The sequence below is a fragment of the Saccopteryx leptura genome, chromosome 4, assembly GCF_036850995.1.
Source record: "Saccopteryx leptura isolate mSacLep1 chromosome 4, mSacLep1_pri_phased_curated, whole genome shotgun sequence".
In the NCBI taxonomy this organism is placed as follows: Eukaryota; Metazoa; Chordata; class Mammalia; order Chiroptera; family Emballonuridae; genus Saccopteryx; species Saccopteryx leptura.
The window spans coordinates 78,863,600-78,888,229 of record NC_089506.1 but is presented as its reverse complement, the minus strand read 5'-3'; the positions used below and the strand labels follow the sequence as shown (position 1 = coordinate 78,888,229).

The window sequence follows — 24,630 nt, the reverse complement described above, 5'->3', positions numbered from 1 at the left end:
ACTTTCCTTGCCATATGTGAAGCCAACAGAGAGCAAAGGAATCGATTGAAGTGTTTATATATATATATATATATAAATCGACAGCTATCAGTTCTAAAATATTTTTCATTGCATGTGTCAAAATCTTTCTGGCCTTTTAGGGTAGTCTTGTTTTTCCATGTTTACAAGGCCCTGCCTGTTAATATTGTTAAATTTTACTCATCAGACAGGAAGAAGGATCTGAAAATACATTGTTAGGCAGAGAAATATTAAGAAAGTTTTTTAGAAACTTTCTATATTTAAGCCGTTAAACAATGGCAAATTTCTTATGAATCAGTGATACTGTAATTGAGCTGGAGACATTTTTAGAGCAAGCTTGCTTTGGCTTTTTCACCCTCCGATTTGGAATCTGCTCACAGTACTGCCAGCTTAACCAAAAAGGATTAACTCTCATATCCAACTGAGAACACAGATAATTCTCAGTAATTGGTAAAAAATGAAGATGAATGGGGCTGAGAGATAAGGAGCAATTAGCTCATCAGCAGTTACAGCTGTGCACTCAATCCGGATCCATCTCTTGAGTCTCGGCCCCTTTTAAAGAACCTAAGCAGAATAAGCATAGGACACCCCTCCCCAAAAAATTGCGTATACCTGCCCATCATTTCTCTAGTCTTCTACTTTATTTCCTGACTATACAAAGACACCTGTCACAGCATGTTATGTAAATTACTACCTCTCTCAGGACTATGTCTAAAGCCAATCTTCTTTTTAAACTTTTTTTTTTATAACAGAAACCAAATGACTACTGTAGACACTCTTAAATTCCCTGTCAATCGTTTCATTATGGCAGCATCATCTGTTTGAAAATATAAGCAATTCCCTCATCTAATTATAGGAAGGATTTGAGGTTCATTAACATTGCCAAGGCAGAGAATCCAATGTGCAACTGCAGAGCTCTGTTTGGTGGCCTGTTCTCAGTTTCCTTTTATTTGCTTTCTCAAGGTCTTCAAGACGTTTTCCTGAAATCATAAAATTAATTTTCCTTCCAAACAGACACATGAGTAAGAAGAAAGGAAATGACTGCAGTGTAAACTATTCTATTTCTGCAGGAATGTCCTTTTTTTAAAAAAGATAAGGGGATGGTCAGCAGGGAAAGATAATTTTATTTCCCTATCTGCCTCACTTCTCTTCCCCCGTTTGTTTTGTTTTTCTTTGGTTGATGGACAGATGTAAGAAGGAAGGAATACAACTGAAGAACCCAGCTGTTTAATCCCAAACTCAAGTTCTTGCTTTTATTTGAAACTTACATCCTTGTAACTATTGAAAGTTTGAGGGGGGAAAAAAAAATCCTGGGTAGCTGGGGTTTGAAATGGGTTCAGGTTTGTAGATCACTGAATCAGGAGACACGTATTCCACAGTGTTCAGAAAGAGAAAAGACTCGGGCCTCAAGATTACTTCACTTCCTTAAAGAAATAACAGCAGTTGAGGGTTATGACTATAGTTTAAACAATAAGATTTTCTTGGGACATCTGTTTTGAGATCACATTTTGAATAGATATGAACTCATTTCCTACTAAGCAAGCAATCTACTATTGTTGATAGCTGTTTACCAGTTCTATGAGTCAGATATTAGCTTGTGGCAAAGGTCCCTCTTAAATCCTCTGAGTATTATTTAAACTGTGTACATAGTGTTTTCCTTAAATGAAATGTTCAGAGAAGTAAAAATGCAGTCTTTTCCTGTCTCTTGGTAAATTATAGTCCAGAAAGTCTTGGACTTGGGAATAATATTTAATGTATTTATCTTTAAAGAGTCGTTTCCTATGTTGTCATCAGTTAAGGGAGCAAGATATTAGGGTTAGCAAGTATTTAAATAACACAGAAACTATTAAGAGATGCTCACTATGTCAATATTTATGAAGCATTTCAAAACTAGAAGTAAAATTGAGTTTCCTTTATTTAGACTAAATCAATTGTGATTAATTTAGTATCTTTAAAATGTGCGTGATGGCAAAAAAAAAATGATAAGTAGTAAAAAACACAACCACAGATACTGTGAAATTGACCTTGGGTTCACCGGTTTTAAATTCTGCCTTTCCATTATCCCAGTCCCAATTTCCAAGCAGCATTTTTTAAGCTGGTTATGTAGATCAGTCTTTAAAGCAAAAAATAGCAATTTATCTGGTCCGTGTGTTGTGGATAGTGTTGCCACTAAAAAGAATCCAGGACATTTTTCCTTCTTATCTGCAATGTAGCTCATATCAGCCAACCTGTCACAAGATAGTACTTGATATAAACAAGAGATTGCAAAGACATCTCAGTAATCAATATCAGGATGGCTACAGTATGGAAACCCCAACCAGTGCATATCATTTGTCTCAGCATCTATTTCTATGGCCAAATGAAGCATTAATTCAAATCATAAATCTATGGTGATTTAAATCTGGGAATGAGCACCTGCCTGCTTTAATGATTTATTTTGTACATTTCAGTAAGCAGGAGATTTGTCCATATGAACTGACAGGTCACCTTCAGATGCCAGGAGCAGACTGTTTATCACCATGCAGACTAGCATCTCATCTTAGCAAGTAAATATTAAACTAAAAGAATCCAATTGATTGTGGATGAGGGAGAATGGCGACATGGCCATATATTTTACTCAGCATGCTGATGCCTCACTCGGATCTACCCTGAAGTTCTCAGTTCTCCCTAAAGTGATCATTCTGTTGGAAAAATGTAAACTCAAGGTTACCAGGTAAATTAGAAATATATAATAAGTATTTGTCAGTGCCAAATATTCCTTTAAACACCCCTTTTTTGGCTAATTTTTACAATTCATGTTAAGAACAGGAAAGGGGCACCTGTAACAAAAATCTCCCTTCACTTCAGCAAGCAAAATCAAACCAAACCATGCAAAAACAAAATTGATTTTCTCAGGCAATAAGGATTTATTTACAACCAAGGAGAAAAAAGAAGAACCAAACGGTGTTCCTATATAGGAAAATCTGAAAGGTGCAACAAAACAAGTACAAGAGAAAAAAAGAACCCAAAAATGACATTAAACTTGTCACTCGATTTGGGCAGAGCTAAGTAGCAACAACACATCATTTAAGTAGTACCTGGTTCACTACTTCAGAGAGCCAATTGATGGATTCATGATATCAGTAAGTTTGTGTTCTGAAATATAGGCCCTTATATTCTTGGGATTCCGCTTGGAGTTCTTATGCTTCAGTACCACTTCCTGAGCAGCTCATGCTAACCGATGTTCCTGGAGGATCCAGAACATCCTGTTATGACGGCCTGCACACTGCGCCATCCCGCCCACTGACTGTGCCTCTGGAGTACTGGTATGATTGTTATTGTGTTCCTAGAATGAGCTCAAGTCAAACATATAACAGAATCCAAATGACAGAGCAGCTACCCCCACAAATTTCCTCACAGACTGGCAGCTTAACAATTCCTCGCAATGAGAATAGGAAAACAGAGGAGGAAGCAGTTAATCGCAGCAAAGAGAGGATAAAGGTAATTTTTGGTAGGGCAAAGTTGGAGACATAATAAGAGCAAAAGAAATACCAAAAACACCAATCTTCCTGGTGACCAAAGAAAGAAGAAGGCAGTAAGCAGACATTGTAATAAATAAAGTGAAACACACTTGACAAGTATGATCTCCTTGACTTATTCGATGTTGATACTATCATTTATGCCATAGTCCAGATTTGAAATGTGAGGTTCAACATTTTACATAACTTTCCAAAGACAGAGCAAGTAATTACTGAAGTTACCAAGAGACAAGCACTGTTCTCAGAATCAGAGAAGACTAGGGCCCTATAAAACTTCTAATTCACGAAATGCTTTGATCTATACAGTCCCCACCCCTAACATCACCTTGCACCCTCCCCATCCCCCCTTCCCCCAAACACACTTTTCCTGAGCTCTAGATAAAGGAGGCAGGCAGAATGTGTGATTAGGAAGGATAATAAGTCATAAACACTTACAGGACCATACCCTGTGAGGGAATAGAATAAAAATGTCAATGATAACTTTTCCCCTTCAAATCAGATACAGATATCTAACCTAAATGATATATATGCCTTAGGAAATACCAACCTTACAATAATTTCAAAATACTAAGACCCTCTAGAAAAATTCAAATAAATTTCTAATCCTGGTTCAAATTGGTGTTAAATGGTGCGTGTCAAAACTATATATATATATAAAAGTGATTTCTTCCAAGTAAAAAAAAACAAAAGAAAATTTAAAAAGTTTAAAGTATTATGATATCCTATCTACCAGATAAACTATTATTGGTCAGTAGGAAAAAAATACTATTCTATAATATTATTAAATATATGTCAATGTTCAATTATGAACCATAGTCTTTTATCTTATGCCTGTTGGTTTCTCCAAAGTCAGTTTCTGCTCTGCTGCTCAGAACTTGGAACAGAAGTATCATGTTTTAATATATATTCCTTTAAATGTTATTAAATTGTGCAATTTGTTTATCCTTCTTCTCAATACCAACTATTAAGAACAGCGTGCACTAGCCTGACCAGGCGGTGGCGCAGTGGATAGAGTGTTGGACTGGGATACGGAGGACCCAGGTTCGAGACCACAAGCTCACCAGCTTGGACCCAAGGTCGCTGGCTCGAGCAAGGGGTTACTCGGTCTGCTGAAGCCCCACGGTCAAGGCACATATGAGAAAGCAATCAATGAACAACTAAGATGTTGCAACAAAAAAACTGATGATTGATGTTTCTCATCTCTCTTCATTACTGTCTGTCTGTCCCTCTCTCTGACTCTCTGTCTCTGTAAAAAAAAAAAAAAAAAAGGATAGTGGCCAATTACTGGTTATTAAAGTATCTAATTTTGCTCTGCTTTGTAAGCTAAGGTCAAAGACGTCTATTTTTAAAAATATGTACTTAATAGTTCTAAAATAAGAATTATAATTCATTTCCCTTCAATCATTTTAACTTTTTTATTTAAAAAAGTATGTCTATAAACTTATCATACAGTAAGGTTTACTTCTTGGGGTAGGGATAGTACCGTTCTATGAATTTTAACTCATTTTTTATATACCACCACCACAATCAGGATACATAAACATTTTTACTCAAAAAAAGTTCTCTTTATAACTATACCCATCCTTTACCTCTTGCAACTATTGGTCTGCTCTCCACCCCTACAGTTTTTCTTTTCTAAAATGCCAGATAGATAGGATCACATACACCTTTTCAGGTTGACTTCTTCCACCAAATAAAAACCTCCCCATGTTTGTTTTCTCATTGTTCAGAAACTTCCCTTTTTCCCATACACCTAAATTGAGCAGTAACACCTTTCAAATGATCATACAGTCAGTCACTCTAAGTTTTTAACTTTTAAAAGTCTGAATGTATGCATGTAAACTATGACCTGAACAATTTGCTGCCATCCATCTTGTCACTGGAAGCACCACTGCTGTTGTCCTCAGTCAGTTTGTTTGAAAGCCATGTCTCTGAGCTCTCTCCCACATCCAATCATCCTTAGAATCGCCACCATCTTCCTTAAAATCTGCTCTCAAATCTAACCCACTACTGCTGCTCCTTTTCTATTTTCCTCATGTAGCTCTGCTTAACAGTTTTCTTTTTCCTCTTTTTTACATGAGAAGCTACGCTTTGGCATCAGTGAAGCAGTAGTATTTTATGTTTTGTATACGTATCTCAAAATTACTTCTTACTCTAACATTGATGACTAATGATTAGTTCCATGGAACTATTGCAAGAATGATTATTACTAAAGTCCATAGTATTCCTCCAGGTTATCTCTAACTGCATGCCAATGAACTGAATGCAGAGAGTTGATTATCTAGAGAAATATTCTGTTAAAATGATGCAAGGAAAAAAATTAATTGAAATGCCATGAACTGTTGTGTCCTCCATGAACATATACTGTATATAGTATCTTACACACATTCTGTAGTATCCCAATTTCTTTGTTAAATGATGTTTTGCACATAAGCTCTGCATGGCAAAGGGAAACAGCCCAGTGCAGTGGCAGAATAAAATATTGTGTCTCACCAACACACAGATGCTAAAGATATCAATTAAAAAAAAAACCCACATTTGAAATTGTGGTTTATGAGTTATTATTAATTCTGAAAAGGAAAAACTGTCCCTTTGATTTAAATAGTGAAAATAAATTTTTCATCTCTTCTTTCATACTCCAAGGAAAAATATTAAGAGAAATTAAAGTTGCATGTTTAATATGAGAAGAATGTGTAATGGTTGTACGTAGAAAGAATTATCAACATAATTCTGATTCTTGGCAACACATAAAAGGATTAAGTTATATATTTTGCTGCTAATGCGAATTTCTTGTTTAGTAACATATACATTAAAAATAAAAAAGATCAAGTGTGTGGTTTTATATGTAAATATTCTTCTGCCACCTTACCCATAATCAATATTTTAAAATTCTGCTTAATAAAACTTACTTGTATTATGAACGATGTTAAATGAATGCTTACAGAACTTGCAGACATAAATTTGATTCCATAATAAAAAATAAAGTTGTTAATTATTTACTTAGACTGTGTGTTATTAGGGGCTAAATGGTACCTTCAAAATATACACTGTTTCAAAGCTAAAAGTACCAACTTCTTGAACGGGCAACCTATAGGTTTGTTCTGAAAAGTAAAGTAATTTGGAAGCAAAATGATCACAATAAGTTTCAGTGAACATAAAACTTACCAACACTTGAATTCATGTCCCCATTTTCAGAATCTGCTCCATGTTGGTTATTACTGGCATGATAGTTGCTCATAGCTTCTAATTTGATTTTTTTCACCTTCATTGCTTCAGCAATAGCTGCATTGGTAGCAGCGGCAGCTGCTGCAGCTGCTGCTGTCAGACCTTAAAAGAATAAATTAAAAATGAGGTAATTCAAAATCTGAATTTTCATGTAATCGTCCATGTACTTTATATAACACATATACAAACATATTAAAGAATCTGATTCATTTATGCAACACTCTGATAACATACAACTAGCCAATAAACAAAACACTGATGTCATAGGGAGAGTGCTTTCTAAACTCCCATTTTAAATATTAGCAGAAACCTAATTCATATACAGGATAGTAGTAGAAATGCAGCCAGAATTATATCTCAAGCAAACCAATCTGAATGTGACATTCCCTGTTTAAAATCCTCTACAGCTGCCTAAAGGAGGAAAATCTGAATTGCTTGACTTAATCCACAACGTCTCGCCTTAAGGAGTAAACCTACCTCATCACCCAAAGCTTCCTCTCCTTCATGCCACAATCCAGCTGCACTGAATATGCCACCAATACCCATACAGGCCCTGCCTCCTGAGGTCTGTGCTATCACACATGCCATTCCCTTTGTCTGGAATATTTTTGCCCCATGACTCACTTTCCTGACTTTTCATCTTCCAGAATTTAAGTCCTACAGTGGATGCACTCAACCACTGTGCCATCATGTTTGTCCACAGTGGCATGTCTCCAGCCACAAAATGGAAGGTAGAAGTGGACATGAGATTAGAAATAGAGTTTGATCCAGATTATAGAAGAGCAGGAAACTAAGGCCATGCTTTATTTATAGGCTCTACATAGCCAGCAGAGGTTTTTTAGCAGGGAAATGTTTCTTCTCTGTCAATGTGTGAACTTCCACAAAGCCTATTGACCTTACCCTGGCATCCCTTATCTGCAAAATAACATATGCTAAAATATATGAATGGCCTCTCTTCATTGTAAAACTTGAACAGTCCATGAGACGATATGTACCACCACCATCACCTCCTACATTTTTTGTGTGTGTGTGTGTGACTTGCTTCATAGTTTCTGGCTACAGTTTTTCAGCCTGGTTGAAATTTATCTGTGTAATTTATTTCCACTCCCAGCTGGTGGATTAGAGACTGAAAAGCTCTCTCCTCCTTTTCCTCCCTCCTAATCATCACTACTAGTTACTACAGCAAGTAAGTTATAGCCTTAGGAATTATAAGAAAGTCTTTTTCCTTAGAAATCTCTGCTTTTTTTTAAGTTTAAAAGAAGAGCTCACCTTTCCTTCAGATCAGACCAAAGAGGCCTTGACTACCTTCACCCCAACACAAGACCTTCAGATTAGATTGTCACATAAAAACCTGATAATCAACCCCTAAAAAAGGCACTGATTTAAATTCAAAGAATTCATCTGTGTCTGGACTGAACATTTATTGCCTTTTAAGTCCCAACTTGAAATGATTCTCTCATCTTCCTATGATTGAATTTTCTCCCCAGTTACTCATTTCCTTCAAAAATGTTTCAGAACATTTTTTTTCCCATTCTCTTAAAATTATCTTAGTGTTTCCAAGAAAATCTCTCTTCAACTTTGCCTTGTCACAGATGGGCATATCTACTTGTCCCTTCTGTTCATGGCCTGATGTTATTCTATTACTAATTAGGAGTCTTCCTTCTAGGGCCTTTATCTTCTATTTATGCTGCAGGTAAATACTGTTCTATAGCATTCAAACAAAAAAGACAACCCTACAACTTGAGATATGATTGCTAGTATTGTATCGATCTGAATCTAATTTAGTAGCATGAAACATAACTATGTATGATATGGCCTTGAAGAAGTAATTAAACCTTCTTGAGTATGGCATCTTAATCTGTGAAACTTTTCTATTCAGAAAGGGATAATATGAGAATTAAATAAGATAAACTGGGTGAAGAATATCACATCTTGTTAATAAAAACTAGACATGCCTTGCATTATAGTTCCTCAACAGACAGGTTGAATCCTAGCTATGTAGCTATGTATATCATGGGCTGGCCACAGTTCCTTCGGCTGGAAGAATACTACTTCTCTTTAGGTGACTGCATTAACTGTTGACTTTTAAAAGTATTTTTTTTAATGTATCATTTATCTGATGTTATTTATGGTGCTACTTTATATTTCCATTTGACAGTTTTCCCAGATTTGCATTTCTAGTAAATTTCAAATGATACAGTATATATTGTAACACACATTTTAATTCTTTCATTGCTTTCAAATCCACCCATTTTTCTCTATTTCCACTGGTCTCCCCTAGAGTAAGTTCCCACATTTTCATCCCTGGAATCCTGCAATAGCTGTTTAACAGCCACTACTCTCTCCTCACATCCAATCTCTTATTATTCATACAGCAGTCAATGTAGCCTTAGAAAATAGAAATCCAATCATGACATGCAATGGCGGCTCCCAGGTGTTAGCTGGATGCTTTGCATGACTATCAGGGCCATTTGTGCTCAGTTCCTGCCTGTCTGTGTAAGTCACCTACCTGTTTCCCCAGGTTCCCCCAATCTCTGTGCTCCAGAGACATAGACTAGCTTTCATTCCTTCTAATAAAATATATTCTTTTCCTCAAGCCACACTTTGAACATATTATTCCCACTTTCTAGAAAAGCTCTCTGGTCCCCTGCTCCAGACACACCTATGCATCCATCATGTGAAGACTTAAATATTACACAGTAGCAGCAGTTAAGGTTTCTGACTCTTCAAACGACCTGGGAAACAATTGTCAACATTTTAAAATCAGCTCAAAACTGACTTATTTTAACGAGCTGGCCTTCCCCACCCGGCTCCTGAAGAGTAGAGCTAGTGATCCACTCGCTGTTTCCCAACCCTGCTGCATGAGAACTGACCACCCTCTGTGTGTCCCAATCACACATGGATTTTTAAAAAACAGCTGAGTTGCACCCTCTGAGACTGTGGTTGGGAACCCAGCATTTGTGTATTCTGCATTGATTTTACCACTCCTCACGTATTTTAATGTGCAATCTGAGAAGAGAAAGTCAGTCCTTTAAACTCTTTTTGCTCTTTTGTTTTTTTAAGAGAAGGCCTGGGGTAGAGGCTAGCTCCTTTAACTAGGTTTAACACCAAAAAGAAAGAAATGTTTTCTTAGTATATGTATCCCAAACATCTACCACGAGGGGTTGCACAAATTGTCACTGAATGAAAAAAATATTTCTCAAACTAGATTACTTGGAAAGCCAAAGGAGAAATATAGCCATTATTTTGACAATATCTATGGAAGCAATTTACATTATGTTTATGTTACAATCAATTCAGATATACTAGGAGTAGCAAATCTCATTAATATAAAGCATGACTCACCAAAGGTACATCTGCCTGGGATGGAGAGGATCACAAAAGGCTCACATGCCCCTCCCTTGCATTTATTGCACTTTCTGTTGAAATCTATGATGGCCCTTTCAAATCTATGATGTAATTCTCAAATCCCTCCAACTTGCTGTAACTAGTAAAAACTTAACTTAGAACAATGGTTCTCAAACTATGCGCCCTAGATTTCTAGGTGCGCCCTACGGTATTCCAGAGAAATATGTGCCTGTTGGGGACCAAAAAACCAAGAGGGTTTTTGGAGTTTAGATTTTGGGGAACAGAGGTGTGGGGAATTGGTTATAAACTGACAGTCTGCCCAAGCGTCCACCTCAATTGCCTGATTAGGTTGCAAAAGACTGTTAAGCTGTGGTGCTGGATTGTTTACACTACCCCCCATGTTCCCTGGAAAGACTGGAGGCAAGTTTCTTCTAGCTTTGTTTGGTGTAAAGGTAAGATTTGCTAATGGCCTCACTTTGCTTTATAAATAAAGCAAGACGAGGTTTTGGGGGGTGCTTTGTTCTTGCCAGCAGCAATTACAGGGCCCTCCCAACCCTGTATTTTCTTAATTTTGCGTATTTTCTTAATTCTGCACCATTCCCACTCAGGACCTGGAATTACTAGCTGCATTGGTTCGCGGCATGTGCCCAGATATAAAAATAAATATAGTTACTCTATTATACTAATTCATTATGGAAATACTGCTCTTTTTGTTAACACATCATTATTATATTTATTATTAACACATCATTATATTACTTTTAGGTAAATACACCCAGATAAAATGGATAGATTTCTCAAAAAGAAGCATGATATTGAAGAATCCAATTCTGGAAGTGAGCAAAGGTTCAATGTAAATAAAATAGTACCTGAAGGCTGATGGGCAGAATTTAATTTATAGCATTTTCCATCACTTAAAACTGAACAGTATGATTGGATTAGAAAGCCATTCAAGAAAGCTTCGAGTGATTTTGGTTTAACATTAACAGAAGAAGAAAAACTGGCAGCTATATCCACTGATTGCGGATTGATGATTAAACATAAGGAATTGTCTCTTGAAGCCTTCTGGATTTCTATAAAAGAAGAATATGTGGCAATATCTAAAAAAGCTTTGAACATTTTACTACAATTTTCAACATCCTATTTATGTGAATTAGGATTTTCTTCCCCTCAACACAATTAATAGTAAAAAGAGAGGAATTCTTCAGTGTATTGATGAGGAAATGAGAGTTTGCCTTTCAAATATATGCCCAAACACTGAAGAAATTGCTAGGACACATCAGGCTCATGTTTCTCATAAACACAAGAATGAAAAAACTTAACACATTCATGCCGGGACCTGCTGAATTTACTAAATCTTACTAAGAGTGTGTGTATATATATATATCTATATATCTATATATCTATCTATCTATAGATAGATAGATAGATAGATAGATAGATAGATAGATAGATAACTTTTTGGGGTTTATTTATTTTTAACCCCTCTTCTTTATGAATTTGAAAAAGCATAACTCAAAAAATGTAACATAAATATGGTTTTTAATGTCAGAATAGTTTTAATTTTGTCATATTTATTTTGTTTAATTTCCATAAAAGCATGCTTGGACTTTATATTTTTTTCTTTAATATTTGACTTAATTATTACAACATATTTATCAGAAATTTGTATATAGTAAATCTACAATTATTTGTATTTTAAATACACCCCAACTTCAAAAAGTTTGAGAACCGTTCACTTAGAATCTATAACTTGCCTTAGAAAGAAGTCCCATTGTGTATTTTGTTCTCTAACAATTTTTTGTCTTTAGAGAAAAAAATGTAATAAATTCACAAAATAACTATTTTTTATTCTATACTTCATAGAGAATTCAGGCTGTGAAAAAACTTTCTATGTGATCAAGAATTGCCTACTTGTGTAAACAGTGGTGATCCATAACATTCACAATACACTTTCATCTCTCTGTCTAATCTTTTTCTCATGGTCAGCTTTCTCCCCTTGCCTCAGATTCATAGAGATTTTTGCTGCCCCCCTAACACCCCATCCTTATACTACTGTAAATTTAACACTGCTTTTAGCTCTTCCCAATCAAAACAATTCATTTCCCCTTCTAAATTAGGTAATTCTGTGTTTCGCAAAGTGATCATTTACATGAAATCTAGCTTCAGTGCAATGTTAGAATTAGAAATTATCTTCCTTAGAGTCACATCCACAGACTCCTTTTGGGGATGAAAAACGAATCTTTTTTTTTTATTTTTCAGCAGGTTAAGTCTGATGATCACTACCCTTGCATTATTTGAAGACCATAACTTACACTAAAGTGTGTTTGCATCTTATAAGAAAAGCTTATTAACTAAGCAGATCATCATGGCAGTGGTTCTTAATCAACAAGGAAACATTAAAATACAAAATCAGGTTGGACCACAGAATCAGAGTTTTGAGACATACTGCTCTGGTGTGCTGCACTTTGAGGAAACGAACCACAGCCAAAGCCAAGAGGACAGCCAGGTCATGTAGCATGTCTATTAAATTGAGGCAGCAGCCACGCATGTATTTTACTCCAACCACCACTTACATCCATAAATTTATCTGGTATATACTGTAATTATTAGTTAAATAGCTTGAATAACTGCTTCTGATTCTTTAGTTCCTAAATTTTCACCTGATATGTTTCTCTCATAGAAAGAAAAAAATAAATGAACAAAAACTTCTTACACTAAAGAATAATTAATCCATTTATTTTACCTCACCAATTCCACATTTTTTATACTCTCAAAAAAAATTTAAAGTATCTCATACACTAAGAAAAAAACATTTACTGAAATGAGAAGAAAATATAGTATAATTTTATCTTAAAAGAATCTAAATCCAACATTACCATCAACAATTGGGAAGCTTTAATGTATACTTAAATAAATTTACAGTATATATTATTGATGAAAATAATGGATTGAGAAACATTTTGTTTAAAAATACATTTTCCTTCAGAGGAAGAGGAATAAGTCATACACTGTGCCCTCGAGACCTCTGATGGGTTCTCCAGAAAGGGATTGTACAGCAAATTTAAGATGGAGCCCAAAATTTCCATACTGTGAAAAAATGCTTTGGTTTCTTTTTTCTTTCCTATTTGGTCTTTAAAACCCCTATTCTTTAAAATTTAAAAGAATAAAATTGATACAGAATTTAGAAACACAACGTGTTATATTATTTTCTAAACTATGATACAACTCATCGCGGGGGGCACTCTGCCCTGCTCCTTCAGAGAAAATTCATTGTATATTTTTTAAACTGGCCATTGTTAGAAATTATTTTTATCTTGGATTATAGATTTCCTATACTTTTACTTTCACTTTTTGATGATCTAGCAAAATTTTTTAATGTTCTTATTGAATAAGTGACTGAATGAAAATTCCTAGTTATCTAAACACTATGTCATAAGGAGTAAATTTGGTGGTTCAAATGTGGGAAAAAGAAAGCATTTCAAAAAGCCATACAAACTTTGGACAACATGCATCAAATTTATCTGGAATACTGCAGCAAGTTATTTAATTCTTAAGGCTTCCAAATCCTCATCTCTATATTCAGAGCTATCCATTCTGACCTCATAGGTATGTGGAGAATAAAGGTGGAACAATATATGCTACAATATGGGCACATACTAAGCCCTCCACAAATGGTAATAGATACTATCAAGTAGCTTATAATATCTATCTTCTTATATTTAGTTTTCCTTTTGTTCAGCTACTTGCAAACATGCAAATATGACAAAAGAAACCTAATAGCGTAGAGTAAGAATTTAGCCATTTGACAAATGGAGATCTAAAAACCATGTTTTTTTATCACATCAAGTAGTCTACATTGATCAAATTTATCATAAAAATCACTAAATCTCCACTCAGGGCTATAATGATGCAAAGCCTTCATTACTTCACATTCAATATCCTAAAACCAATCCATGGGTTTATCACTTAGAAGAAAAGCAGGCATTGTTACCACTTAAGAGCCTTGTTTTACTTTGCAAAGATAGCATTTTTCTTCTGCTTTCAACTTTTATCAAAACAGCCATTAAATCTCTCAAATGCTATTATATGATATAAACCTGATCACTCCCTTTAACAAAAGGAAAAGTATCCCTATTCTATTTATTTCAAATGAGTTAGTACCTCTCATTATAAAGCGTGGATTACAACTGTAGATTATAAATATCAATTAAAAAGACATATTGCTGTCAAATTATTTCTCTGATCTATTTGTTTGCTCATTAACTTGAAAGGTCCAATCTTTGATCTTTGGTTTCAAAGACATCAAGATGACTTCCAAATGTTTGATATGTTGTCTACTTTTACATCACATTCCATATAAAATGCATTTCCCAAAACCTAATGGTTAAATAAAATGAGTTATATGCAAGAGACAGTCTGCTTTCAAAGCTTCCATATAATAGACTTTTTATTAGTTGATGCCACGTTACCCAAATTTAGAAGAAACCATTTTAAACATGCAGTAGATTATAGCCAATGGTAGTTATTATTAATATGCTGGAATTGTTAAGTTATTTATGTCTGGCATTCTTCCTACTGATTATTCAGAGAGACAGGCAGCTTATAAATATCTCATCACTCCACCGTCACAGAAATTTCATCGACAGTGCTCATGCACAGCTATTAGCAATATGAATCTAACCATTACAAGAAGGAGGAAAATCGAACATGTGGCATTAATACGCAGTCCTGGTTCCTAACCATCTGATAGGCAGATGGTGTGAAGCGGATTCTCCAGCTGAAATGAAGGGGCACATCATTTAAAACCTTGTTTGCATTCTAACTGATATCGGTGCCATATTGATATACACGATACATCATGGCAGTGTTTGAACAATCTAGTTTGTTTCAGTCATAAATGTTTACAGCCATGTTTTTTTTAAATCTTATAAGCATGTTCAGAGGAGTGTATTTTTAATTTATGAAACCTACTGTTTACTTCTGTTGAACTAAAAGATTAGTGGAAAGCAAGAATATTAAATTACTTCAACCAAAGCAATATAACTAACACTGATAAATAAAGTGGCCTTCTATTTTCAATAAAGGATCTTCATAAAGAAATTTTAAAACTAGCCCAGGCATTTTAGGCATTAAACACATTTATTCATTTAAACCTTCCAGCTTTTTCCCTGCAAGTGGCATACAGAGAAACTTAATGCTTTACATAGTCATTCATTTAAAACTCTCACTGTGTGCAATTAATCTTGTCTAACAATTCAATTCAAAAAGTAAAACATCAAAAAGCACAGTTCAATTCAACAGTCATTACTGTGAAGTAATCTTTCTGTTCCTGACAGTTCTTATGAACTCGTTGCAATACTCTGTTGAAGGTGCATTGTAAACTCCATATGAGTTTGAATTACAACTCAATTGAAATCACTCCAAGTCTTAGAAGAATGCTTGGCTCAATATAACAACTTGAAAATACCAGTATCTTAAAAACAAACAAACAAACAAACAAAAAACACCCTCTGTTTTCTTGGTATCCTAATTGAAATACCAGCTACCTAAAAAATTAACACTAATTATCACAGTTATTTTATTTCTTAATACTTTCTAAATTAGTGAAAACTAGGTATGAAACATGCTTGTCCTCACTATTGAATAATTAAAGAACAGAAGTGTTAAGCAACCAGAATAAGTAACTTAATTTGTGAATCAGGATAGATTGAACATTTTGAGTGTAAATTTGTCTCCTAATGTCTATTAGACTGACTTTTCTTGCCCTTTGATACACATTTATATTCTGGAGAGAAAAGGAAAATTGATCTTTGAGGTCATTAATGGAAACACTTTTTATCCCAGTTTTCAGTTTTTCAATTGATTAAATTAGATTTCTAAAGTGTTTGGATTAACAAATCAACCCCACAAATTTGAAGAAACATACAGTAGAAGGAGTTTATTATAATTTGATTATGACTAATAAATCAAGTAGACATCAAATGTAGTATACTTATTCTGAATAGTTTAAAATTGCAATCTCCCTGAGTGAAGGAAGTAATAGTGATATTTAAGTGAGGAGAATACTAGAGGAATGCCATTTGGCCATGTGTAAATCACTGAGGAATTTCCATGAAGGGTTTTAGAAGACTAAACTGCTGATCATTAATTCATAGAATCAGGCTGAAACATAATCAAATAAAATTAAAAATTACAATGGTTAAAATAAGAAAACAGGTTATTTTTTAAAAGTTGAACTTATCACAAAAAGGTCTTGAATAAATAACCTTTACTTCATTTTTTAACATTATCACCTTTAGAAAAATATTTTTAAACAGTCAATTGGAGTCTAGACTTATAAAACATAGAAATGAGCAGGACTAACTTTATCTAATGCAACCCTTTTATTTTACTGATGGTGAAACTAGGGGGCAGTGAGGTTAATCATTTCTATAGTCACACCATTAAATAATGCTAGAGTAATCCCAATTGCTCTAACTCCCTATTCACCATTGACCACACCAATTCTGTCAATAAATGTGAAAAGAAAACTACAGAATACAGGAAACTACAGGATCATTCAAAGAAAATTAATCCCTTTTCCTCAAGTAGCTATGAAATGCTAAAGAAGTCAAGATTATAGACACTGAGGTGATATCACAAATATAAATTACTACACTTAGGAAGATGATCTAAATGTTCATTGGTGATTCAGTTTTGTAGAATTTAAAATATATTTTCCACAGGAAAAAAATGCTCATTCAAGTATAATTATGCACAAAACTTTTTTTTTTAGATTTTATTTATTCATTATAGAGAGGGGAGAGAGAGAGAGAGAGAGAAGGGGGGAGGAGCAGGAAGCATCAACTCCCATATGTGCCTTGACCAGGCAAGCCCAGGGTTTTGAACCGGCAACCTCAGTGTTTCCAGGTTGATGCTTTATCCACTGCGCCACCACAGGTCAGGCCATGCACAAAACTTTTAAACTACACTACTGGTGAATATAGTATTTAATATATTAGCCCAAATCTGGATACCTCATATATGGTACCATAAGGAAAAAGAGCAAATAAATGATCTTCCTTTATATATCTGAACTATAAACAAAGTAAAAACTAAGTGAAAGAACCTGACCAGGCAGTGGCACAGTGGATGGAACGTCAGACTGGGACGCGGAGGATCCAGGTTCAAAACTCCCGGGTTGTCGGCTTGAGTGTGGGCTCATCTGGTTTGAGTAAGGCTCACCAGCTTGAGCCCAAGGTTGCTGGCTTGAGCAAGGGGTCACTCAGTCTGCTGTGGCCCCCCGGTCAAGGCACATATGAGAAAGCAATCAATGAACAACCAAGGTGTTTCTCATCTCTCTCCCTTCTTGTCTATCTATCCCTCTCACTGTCTCTGATACACACACACACACACACACACACACACACACACACACAAAATAGCTAAATGAAATAGATAAATTTTGACTAATTTTCTATTAAGCACCCTTCTCATTATTTTTTTATTATTATTTAATTCTCAAACTGGGAATTAAGTGTCCCCATGTTTATCTAAGGCTTAATTCTTCTTGCTACCTACATGATTCCTCACCCTAAATTACTCAATACATTGACTCCAGGTGGGTGGTGCTTACTAGCCTGAGAGTACCTGACAGTATGTGATAGTCTAAAAGAATTTTTTTAAGAGGCTACTTGTCAATATATTGATGACAGTTCAGGCAGTATAATAAGTGAAAAGAGGAAATGATGTTGCAAATTTAATTCCCTGCAAAGGAGTCACCTTATTGGCGTTTTAGCCTAAGAATAATCTCCCCTAAATGTTCTACTTTCCTGAAGTCTCTTCTAAATTTCTTAATAACTCAATGAGTCTCTCTCTCTCTCTCTCTCTCTCTCTCTCTTTTTCTCTTCCCAGAATCCAGGTAGCATGCAGAGCTCTGTCTGTGGTTGTTGGTAAGGAGAAGAGCTGAGAAAAAAAGTGGAATACTGGTGGCCCTTTTCACATGTAATTCTTGTTTAGGGGGACTTATTCCGAGATAGAAACAGTGAAGAAGATGTAGCCACAAAAGCTTTTAGATATACCAAGATTAGCTTTATTTTTTAAGGGAAGTACTCCATAAAGAAATGTATTTACTTACACACACACACACACACACACACACACACACACACACACACTTTCTAATATAGATCAAGGTCTGGGTTGGAAATAACACACAGCCATATTCACTGATCAACAATAGGAACAGATGGTCTAGTTGAGGCAATACGTTCTTCACTTCTTTGTCATAAGGTTCTTGCATTTATATCAACTTCTTATTGAATTTCCATAATCAATCTAAAAGTAGGTATTTTTCTTATTTGGTTTCCAAGGAAAATGTAAATGGTAAGAAGCCAATCATAGTGCTTGGAAAACTAGGTTTGGAGTTACAGTTTTAATGTTGGACAATGAAAAAGAACAATCCTGATCGATTTAAAAAACAAATACTGTCACACAATAGAGAAGATATGAAAGAAATAATATGGGTTATAGTCCATAGTCTCAAGTGGTGGTCATTTCTAGAGGGTGGAATGTTCAGTAATGAAGTTTTTATTTTGGTACACCTTTGTAATCTAATCATTGTCAAGTTAGTTTTTTGAGAGTAACTTAGACAAATTACTTAAATTGTCTGCTTTTGAGGCAACCTCATTCTTTATCGTTCAAGAAATAAATTCTCTGTTTAAAACTATTTCCCTTCTGAGGCTTTTTTAGTATATTTAACCCACCTCACCTAGGAACATAGCAAATGGACATCAAGAAGAATTATCAATGGTTGCTATTATATTATTCATTTTTTATACGCAAAAATCATTTCAACAGAAAAAAAAACATTTAATTCCTAACATGGGAAGAAATTTTGACTATTTTGTGTACTCTGATAGAATGTTTTACTTCCTTTTAAAACAATAGTAAATCATAGGAAATTTTCAATTGTCTTTTTATCTCTACATTTTAGGAGCAAAGTCTCGAGCTAAGTGATCTAAAGTCTTCTCTTGACCTAATTTACGTTGTACCTTGAGATTCTATTAAAAGAAACTAAATCATTGCAGTAGATTTATTCACCTTAAATAATTTAAGCTAATTGAAAAAGACCAAACTAAAACTAAAACACTTTTCTCAAGTATTCTACTTCTGCATGTCAATTAGTAATTTAAACAACGAGCTAATCACAACAGCTTTGTGAGAAACACGGACCTGTACTATGTACACATTTCTCTACCTTTAATGAGCTAAAGATAGAAATACCCATTCATTCTGAGTCTAAAAGTATGTGTATCTCTTCTATAGTAATTAGGAAATTTCAATAAAGTATTTTCACTGATGAATACAATATTTTTCTCAATTTTCCCAAACAAGTGTCAACAGAACACATATAAAAATCAGAGAAATATCTGGAAAAGTATATCTAATCAATCTTCTGGCAATGAGTTATGGCATTTCAAATTTATAACAAGATTGAAGCATAAGAAAATTGAGAACATTATTATTCAAAAGATTAACACATCATAATAATGAAAGACTGAACTCCTATGCATTGGTTTAAAAATTAAAAACCCAGCTTAATGTCATTATTTTGATATTTGATGTTTACTTTGCTTCTTGTTAAAATTATTAAATACCATTTTGATGTAAGCCATGTTACTTGTGGCACATAATATTACCACAAATTATAATATTCTAATTGTCTCATCATTATAGAACTCCCTTTGTAAAGCCAGTGGTCATTTTTCTCATGGAATTATTTAATTTTATAATTCAGCCTCTGTAATTCCTGGAATGTGTAGCATAATCACTGGAATGACAATCCCACAAAGAGTTACAAAAGCTCTTCACAGTATTTTTATCATACATCTTTCTTAAGAGAATTAGAAATTTTAAACATAACTTTATCTTGGAAGTAAAGCCTTTTGAAATATTGCTAAAGTGCATACTGAATAAAGACAACACACTTAAGCAGACTTTTCCCCCTTTAAACAGCATTCATCTTTTCAGAAGCAATAGATTCTCAGTCCACACAGAGTCTATTGCATTATTCATTTCATGTGCAACCTCATGCTGGACCATAAATTGTTACTTTATCTAATCAAAGGAGACTTAACTCTACAGAAGGTCAAAGGTTTAATTTTGAAAAGTATTATCTTACGCTATGAGTTTAACCGAAAAATAGAAGAAGAAAAACAGCCAAGAAACTGGTAATAAATGAACCTTTATTGCCTCAGGCATTGGCCTAGTTAATAAACTTTCATTGAAGGTTTCTTTCAACTGTTACGGACAATGAGAGGGAAAAAAATCTTAAATTACAGCCATGTGTGACTTTTAAGGCAGTCATTCTTTTTTATCTCAACCTCCCTAGCACAGAAAAAAAAAGAAAAAAAAAAGACAAAGAGAGATTGTCTTCGATCTCTTAACCAAAAATGTATGTTTCTAAACAGATGAAAAAGTGCTGATAAACTTTCTAAAAGCAGAGGTCAGCTTTGAACAATATTAAAAAAATGCATTCTTTAGGTTTTGAATCTTAGAGAACCATCTCTCTAGCTAAATGTAAAACCACAAAAGGAGGAGGAAGATCATGTCTTCTCCAGTGCACTCTTAAATTGTAGCCTCCCACTTAGCAAAACATGGTGCTTCTAATCTCACAATTATTGCACAAATTCCACTGTCGTTTTAATATTTATTAAATGTATTGTAAATAAGTACATTATCTATGTACTATCTGCCCCATTTGAGTACAAAAAAATCCTTTTATTTTCAGATACAAAAACACTAGTAGAAAAATAATTTGTTTTATTGTTACGCAGTTAAATTTTTAAGAGGAACAAGTCTATCCTTTTTGCTGACACACTCAACCAACAAAAAAATGGCCTGTAGTAGTTTTCTATTTCAGTATTTTTTAGAGAAGAAAATGACTTGAGTTGTCCTGAATGAATATGCGTATTTTTCAAAAGGCACTGTGTTAAGTAGAAAAGTTATCATGGCCTCAATTCCAACATCTAACATCTTTACCTCCATGCCACAGCATAAATGAGGTAGATCCTCATGTTACAACAGAGTTCGCATAAGCTATGAGAAAGGGAAGGAGCCATAGACTGCATTTCTTAACATACTCTCAAACAGAAAAAGACGAGGGCTAGAGTCTGTGCTCCTAACTGTTCCCCTCGCAGATTCCACCCAGAAATTACAATGCTCTCAGCAGGGCACCCAACCCTCTTCCCACCTGGCAGCATTTGGACAGAACTGGACTCAACTTCATTCCTGAACATGTCCTCCAGATGCTATCTTGGCCACCTTTAAATCCAAACATGATAGCTGCTTACACCCGCAGCACCAGGTGAAAGCAAGACCAGGCTCCCTACTAAGAAGTACACTCTGTACAGCTGGGAGGCAATGAGTTCTACTGGGGTCAAGGATGAAGGACGTTTAAACCAGAAGCTATGCTTCTTTTCTGCACCTATTTGCCAAGAGTAGTGAGAGAGACTTAGGAGAAAATGGAAAATGTGGACATGGATGTTGAATTTAAAAAAAAAAAAATCCAGTTTTATGCATAGAATAATGAGGATTAAAATATGTTTTCTAAAAAATATGGTTAAACCTGGATATCAGAATCTGAAGTAAATTGAGACAGTTTTTATTAATTGGTAGAGGGTTTTAGAATCAATGAGTAGGCTTTGACTTTATGCAAAAAACTATGAAATGTTACTAACAGTTTAGAAGGAAAAACATGGTCAAAAGGGCAATTAATAAACATGATTTTTTCCCCTCTTCATTTTCTACCTAACTTGTACACATGCACGCACATAGTTGAGGAGCAAATGAATGCAAAGGTGAAGAAATAAAAAGCATCAACTACTTTATAGAAAAGAAATATTATATTTGTATGGGTATAGTGAATGGCTAGTGTTATACATGTTTAGAGAAATGATTTAGTAATAATAGCAAGCATAGTCATACTTTATAATTTCCGTTTTTTCACTTACCATTTCTGAGAAAGGCTGAGGTGCATTTAGAAGTGGCCCCAGGGTCAGAGAAGCATGGGAGAGTAACAGCAACAGGTATCTCAAATCTAATTCTTTATTCCATTAATCAAAGTTTTATGGGCTCAGGAAAGTTGTTTTACAGTACGTAGAGAGGAAAAGAAAGATCAAGGGAATTCAAAGGATTTATTAAAAGTGCAGACTGTGACTCTGACTAGTGTTTTAGCTAGATAGACACAATTAATTAATTGTAACATTGTGAAACTCTAAAATGCTGAAAGGACGTGCTCATGCCTGCAATGCGGTAATGTAGCAAAATACTTATAATCTTTCAACCACCAAGAGCTTTTGTTGGTTTTTTAACCTAATCCACAGCTTGACATAGATCCTGGGGTAATGGAATAGAGTTCTTTGATTGAAATAATAACTAAACATTGCTGAGCTAGCCTGGTGGCCTAATAGAAGTCTGTCTCTCTGAAACTCGAGAAATTCAAGTTTGGAAACAAACTCAGACACTGAGCTTTGGCTTGTAAGTCCTTCAGGAAAAGCCTTTGAAACAAACTATGTCCTTTGCAATTTAACATGGCCAAAAATAGACATACAACTTCTGCAATAGCCGTTTTACAAAAAAAGAGACAGTCAAAACAAATCATTTTCTTCAGTTACTAAAAAGTTACTAATAAGACAATAGTATAGTGTTGACCGTCACAGAGACTTTAATGTATGTCATAAGAAAGCTAAGTATTTCAGTAACCTATTTCCCCAGCTCTTTCCATTCTGGTATGAAAATCTGAGCATAATCTAGAAATTTAAGCATCGTTACAAAGAAAGTTGATTCATATATTTTGTCAGTTTTAATCATGTGCAAAATTTCAAACTATTCAAAAGCACACTAAAAATACCTAAAATAACCTAATATATATATATATCATTTAGTTAGAAATTCTATATTATTTTGTTTTATTCAATGTACCTTTATTTGTAATAATGATAAGAGTGTCACAACTGAACATTTTAGTAACAGAAGAGTAATTTCTAGGTCCACACTTGCATCAATATATATCTATCAGATTGAATTCTGAAAGGCAACTGAAATAGCATCTATATTATGTATCCTGATAAATTTCAAAAAACAAAACAAAACAAAAAAACCCTTCTCTATTTATTAACATCCAGGCATCCTGTAGAAACTGCTAAGCAAAGAGTAGATTGAAAGAAACCAGGAAAGTCATGGGGAGCATTAAATATACCTGAGGCTACACACAAATTATGACTTTATGTTTGAATGCATGGTTATAATTTAATGCTTAGTGATATAAAAATATTTTAACTTGGTGTCTTCCACATGACACTATGAAGCCACTTTATAAACATGGTAGTAAAAATGATAGTTGGATGACAATTGAAACAGTCTGCATACTGTTCACAACTGTGAAGTGTTGGCATACTTTATCATTACACTGTAAAGCATGAGCTGTGAAGCTGGGTGGGAAACAGAGAGTAGGTAAGAAAAACCCTTAAGTTAAATAATAGGTATATAATCCTAAAATGTGGTATTTCTTCTAAATATAATTCCAGGAACACAGCTAGAGTCGGTTAAATCAGTACGTCAACAATGCCCAGAACCCAAATTATTTCCATATTTTTTTGCTGTTGTCCTCAATATATTAGAAAATGACTCCATGTTAGCAAGTTATCTACAGTAATTCTAGGCATTCAAACAACAAAAACAGCAAGGAGCTATAATTTTTATATATTTCTTTTTGTCCACCAAATAAATCTTTTCCAGAGTACATCCTAAGAACTCACCTTCTGTTACTCACTAGCCATAACTGTATCACTCAATCATGCCCAACCAATCACAGGAAAAGAGAATGGGTCTACCATGACTCGCATCTAGAATGGAATGCGTGGTTGAATATTTTTAAGCACATGGTTGGAGGAAAAATGTGAATTTTTCAATAAAATTAAGATTTGGTTACAAAGAAGGGAGTGACAAGTGGTTATTGGAAGCAATTAACACAGCCTGTAATATAAGTTTTTGGGGAAATATTGAAGAAAATAGGTTAAAGCCTCAAATAATAGAAGCCCAATAACATTGTCATTCCAAACCCACCATCATTTAAAATTTTTCCTGTGCTTACTCGACAGTTAACATGTACCTAGATTCAGAAGATAACATCATTGCTTTTCTCAAGGCATTATTTTACTTCTCATAATGAAGTCCTTGTACAGAAAAGTTTTCTAAAATTATAATAGTGACCTTGGTTTTTATATTTAGAGGTACCAAGAACAGAAACATATAATAGCAATCCATTGCTTTTAGTTTCCTTTTCTACCTTTAGTTGGAGATACTATAGAATAAACAATCAGATGGTCCACCTATAGAATATATGGTAAGATGATGGCCTTCACTTGATTACCAAATATAATATATACAAGACAAATAACATAAAGGAACTGATCACTTTTGAGCTATAATAAATAGACATTTAAACATTTCCTGTAACAGTGAGATGGCTAAACTG

At 34.5% G+C, this 24,630-nt stretch overlaps 1 protein-coding gene across 2 annotated transcripts in view; it reads right to left on the bottom strand.

Moving 5' to 3' along the window:
* DACH1 (dachshund family transcription factor 1) overlaps positions 1 to 24,630 on the bottom strand; it is a 444,409-nt gene that overhangs the window by 195,523 nt on the left and 224,256 nt on the right. For both annotated transcript variants that reach the window (XM_066380790.1, XM_066380791.1), the window contains exon 3: positions 6,702 to 6,863. In XM_066380790.1, coding sequence (XP_066236887.1) covers positions 6,702 to 6,863 — 162 coding nt within the window. The remainder of the gene's footprint in view (positions 1 to 6,701; positions 6,864 to 24,630) is intronic.